Source organism: Protobothrops mucrosquamatus, unplaced genomic scaffold, assembly GCF_001527695.2.
Source record: "Protobothrops mucrosquamatus isolate PMUCROS unplaced genomic scaffold, P.Mucros_1.0 scaffold1970, whole genome shotgun sequence".
Lineage (NCBI taxonomy): Eukaryota > Metazoa > Chordata > Lepidosauria > Squamata > Viperidae > Protobothrops > Protobothrops mucrosquamatus.
This window is the reverse complement of record NW_015388087.1, coordinates 67,331-71,761: the sequence shown is the minus strand read 5'-3', so window position 1 is coordinate 71,761 and position 4,431 is coordinate 67,331. Positions and strand designations below refer to the sequence as shown.

Here is a 4,431-nt window from a genome sequence, read left to right as displayed (position 1 = left end):
TTGGAGATGGAAGTAGCGAGCTGTCTGGTTGGACTCTTAAACAGATTTGTTTTCCTTTGAAAATATTTTCCTTTAAGAAAATGAAAAGATATGATATTTTCTTATAGCAATAGTAATAGCATTTAGACTTATATACCACTTGATAGTGCTTTACAATACTCTCTGAGTGATTTACAATGTCAACATATTGCCCCCAATAATCTGGTTCCTGATTTTACGAACTTCAGAGGGATGGAAGGCTGAATCAACCTGGAGCTTTCAGGATAGAACTTCATACTGTGGGCAGAGTTAGTCTGTGATGCTGCATTCTAACCACTACGCCACCAAGGTTATAGGTTTCTAATATATTTTCTAATACTTTATCATGGAGTAGCAGGAGAAAACAATGCAAATTCCTGTGCCATCCCTTTTTTTCTTGAAATGATAGGGGAGATCTAACCTTATAAACACTTTGCTTTCAGTATCACCTAACGGAAGCATATATCTGAAATTATTTTAGCAAAGGCCTTTATTCAATTTCAGCTATCAACTGCTATAACTTGGAAAGGGGTGTAAAATGAAAAGTGGAGAGCAATCAGTCAAATGTTCATGCATAGGGCACAGGACAATAACATCTTCATTCACCACCATGTCCCAAAATAATGGATTTGATTACTAATTTCAATTTGGCCCACTCATTTGCTCCGAAGCCTTCTCAAACTGACTGAAATGTATAGGAGTTTGGTTTTAGACTAGAGTGATGTTTCTCAACTTTGGCAACTTTAAAATATTTGGACTTCATCTCCCAGAATTCCCCAACCAATTCCCAGAAACACTGTATTAAGAGTGTAGAAAATCAAAAATCAGGACTGTCCTTCCCAACAGAATAGCCTGGAAATGTGTTGGACTCCATCTTCCTCTGTGGCCAATTGGTGCAGCCACTGGCTGCACACGTACATGTCCCAAAGCCAATTAATTTTCAAAAACAACCTTGTACCCAACAGCCATATTTGCTTGCATCCATCCTGCTTTTGCATTTTATTTCTAACCACCCTCAGTACCACCTCCATTTTCAAAACCCCACTTTTTGGTTCATTTCATGAAAAGTCAACCCATGCTCAATACTGTTTCTCTTCAGCTGCTTTTGCAAAGTTTTGTCTATTTCTACTCAACACTAACCAATCTTTTACTCTGTTTTTCAAACTTGGCAACTTTAAGATGTGTGCACTTCGCCTCCCACAATTCCCCTGGGACAGGGGTAGGCAACCTCGGCTCTTTTATGACTCATGGACTTCAACTCCCAGAATTCCTGAGTGAGCTATGCTGACTCGGGAATTCTGGGAGTTGAAGTCCATGAGTCATAAAAGAGCCGAGGTTGCCTACCCCTGCCCTGGGAATTGAAGTCCACAATTTTAAAGCTGCCAAGTTTATTGGTTTATTCCATTGCAAAAGCCCTCACCTCAAACACAACTGGCCAAAGGCCTTTAAAGTAATCAAGAAGCATCCTTCCAGCACCATCAATTGTCGACAGACGCTTTTTAGCCCGATTAAAAATAATTTCTCTCCTCCAGGCAAATCCACCGAGGATTTTTGCCGGGCGGGGGAGGAATGGGGGCTCAGATCCCCCCCCTTCCCGGTGTGCCTTTGGCACCTTCCTTCCTTGAAAAATCTCCTTAGCAACGCCGATGCTTCTCATCCTAACCTGACACGTCACAGCGCGTTGGGGACAGTTAAAACACGTCTCGAGATCGGGCGGGATAACCCCCTGGCCAACCGCGGGGACAGAGGAAATCTATCCTTCCTGCCATGCGTCCCGCGCAGGAATCCGTCCCCTCCAGGCTTTGCGCGGCGTCGCAAGAGTTAATCCTTCCGGGCAGCCGAAAGGGAGAAGAGGGGGCGAAGGGGGCGCTGTTGTCAAGGCGACGGCTCGGAGTGTTCCGGATCGTACCATTGCGCAGGCGGCGCAGGGAGGTGTGGTGCAGCCCAACCAGGCCCAGCCCAGCCTCCTCCTTTTCCTCCCCCCGCCCGCCCGGCTCGAACGCGGCGCCGGGGCCCGGCAGGCAACGAGCGAGTCGGAACCTGCCGACCGGAGGAAGAGGGGCAGAGGCGGGTCCCGAGATCGGCGGCGGCAAGAGTCGCAACTCGGCGGCAGGCCGCCCTCCTCTCGCCCGCCCCGGCTGGGAGACAAAGGAGGGAAGAGGCGGCAGGAGAGCTCCGAGGACGGACTCGCCCGCGGGGCTGAGCACGATGCGGCGTGGGGCCGCCCGAGGCCGGGATCGAGGCGGCTGCGCGGCCTGCCTGGCGTGGCGCGGCTAGAGGAGGCGGAGGCGGAGCGAGGGCGGCGGCGCGGCCGAGGCCCGACGGACTTCTCTTTGGCCGAGCCCGCCCTGGCGGCGGCGATGTGAAGGCCGGGCCGGGAGAGGGCCGGAGGGCGAGCAGCGGGGCCGGCGCGCCGAGGCTCGGAGCCCGGGTCGAGCGGCGCAAGGACGCCGGGCCCGAGGCGCCGCACGGCGGAGGCGATCCGGGCCCGGGCGATGGAGACGCACGTCTCGTGCCTGTTCCCGGAGCTGCTGGCCATGATCTTCGGCTACCTGGAGGTGCGCGACAAGGGCCGGGTGGCGCAGGTGTGCACGGCCTGGCGGGACGCCGCGTACCACCGCTCGGTCTGGCGAGGCGTGGAGGCCAAGCTGCACCTGCGCCGCGCCAACCCGTCCCTCTTCCCCAGCCTGGCGGCGCGGGGCATCCGCCGGGTGCAGATCTTGTCGCTGCGGCGCAGCCTGAGCTACGTGATCCAGGGCATGGCGGAGATCGAGAGCCTCAACCTGAGCGGCTGCTACAACCTCACCGACAACGGGCTGGGCCACGCCTTCGTGGCGGAGATCGGCTCCTTGCGCGCGCTGAACCTCAGCCTCTGCAAGCAGATCACCGACAGCAGCTTGGGCCGCATCGCCCAGTACCTCAAGGGCCTGGAGGTGCTGGAGCTGGGGGGCTGCAGCAACATCACCAACACGGGCCTCTTGCTCATCGCCTGGGGCCTCCAACGCCTCAAGAGCCTCAATCTGCGATCCTGCCGCCACCTGTCCGATGTGGGCATCGGGCACTTAGCGGGCATGACCCGGAGCGCAGCAGAGGGCTGCCTGGGGCTGGAACAGCTGACGCTGCAGGACTGCCAGAAGCTCAGCGACCTCTCCCTCAAGCATCTGGCCCGGGGTCTCACTCGCCTGCGCCAACTCAACCTCAGCTTTTGTGGGGGGATCTCGGATGCAGGGCTGCTGCACCTGTCACACATGAGCAGCTTGCGCATGTTGAACCTACGCTCCTGCGACAATATTAGTGACACAGGTATCATGCACCTGGCCATGGGCAGCTTGCGCCTTTCAGGCTTGGATGTCTCCTTTTGTGACAAAGTCGGAGACCAAAGCCTGGCCTACATTGCACAGGGCCTCGATGGGTTGCGCTCTCTCTCCCTTTGCTCTTGCCACATCAGCGACGAGGGCATCAACCGCATGGTGCGCCAGATGCATGGACTGCGCACTCTCAACATTGGCCAGTGTGTCCGCATCACTGACAAAGGCCTGGAGCTTATCGCTGAGCACCTTAGTCAGCTCACAGGCATTGACCTTTATGGCTGTACCCGCATCACTAAAAGAGGCCTGGAGCGCATCACTCAATTGCCCTGCCTCAAGGTGCTCAATCTGGGACTCTGGCAAATGACTGAGAGTGAAAAAGTAAGGTGAGAGGAGGGGACACCCGGAGAGCCCCATCCCGCCGGAAGGCTTCACCAACTGACTGCTGCAGTAGAGGAAAGTGGAGGGGGGGCGATAGTCCTCCAAGGGGGGGGTTGGGGGAGGGAAGGGAAGGGAAAGCATCTTGGCTACTTGCCTGCCTCTGTGCCCACACAATGGAGGTGAGAGAAAGGGGGACCATACAGGTAGTTCTCAAGTTATGACCATAATGGAGCCTGCCTATCATGGTCATAACTCATGATGGTTATAAAGATCCCTTGATTTGACAACTTTTTTGCAGCAGTCGTTACGCGAATCTGATGTCATTAAGCAAGTCAGTGGTCTTCTATGGGTTCAGTTTTGCCGAAAACTGGAAGCAAATGCTGGTTTTCAGCAAAACTGGTACAAAATGGTCACGTGACTGCGGGCGCTTGCAAATCGCCATAATTGTGGCCAGTTGCTGAGCTGGCTACTACCACACGACTCAGAGTACCATCACATGACTGCAGGAGGGTGGTAGCCAGAATTTTTAACCTGGGTCTTAAGTACACCTTAGTCTGTTGGAACTTTGAACAGTCTCTAAGCAACTGGTCATAAGTTGAGGACTACCTGTACTTTGTTTCATAATTCCTTCCTCTGAATTAGAGGGAGACAACTGCACTCTACAGCAGCCTTCCATGTGGGTGGATACAGTATCATTTTTTTATTGGAAATGCAGCTTCTCAAA

At 54.1% G+C, this 4,431-nt stretch overlaps 1 protein-coding gene across 1 annotated transcript; it reads left to right on the top strand.

Moving 5' to 3' along the window:
* Positions 1–2,513: 2,513 nt before the first annotated feature.
* On the top strand, positions 2,514–3,716 carry FBXL14 (F-box and leucine rich repeat protein 14). The gene has a single exon (XM_015823737.1). The coding sequence runs from the start codon at positions 2,514–2,516 to the stop codon at positions 3,714–3,716; it is 1,203 nt and encodes a 400-aa protein (XP_015679223.1).
* Positions 3,717–4,431: the final 715 nt, after the last annotated feature.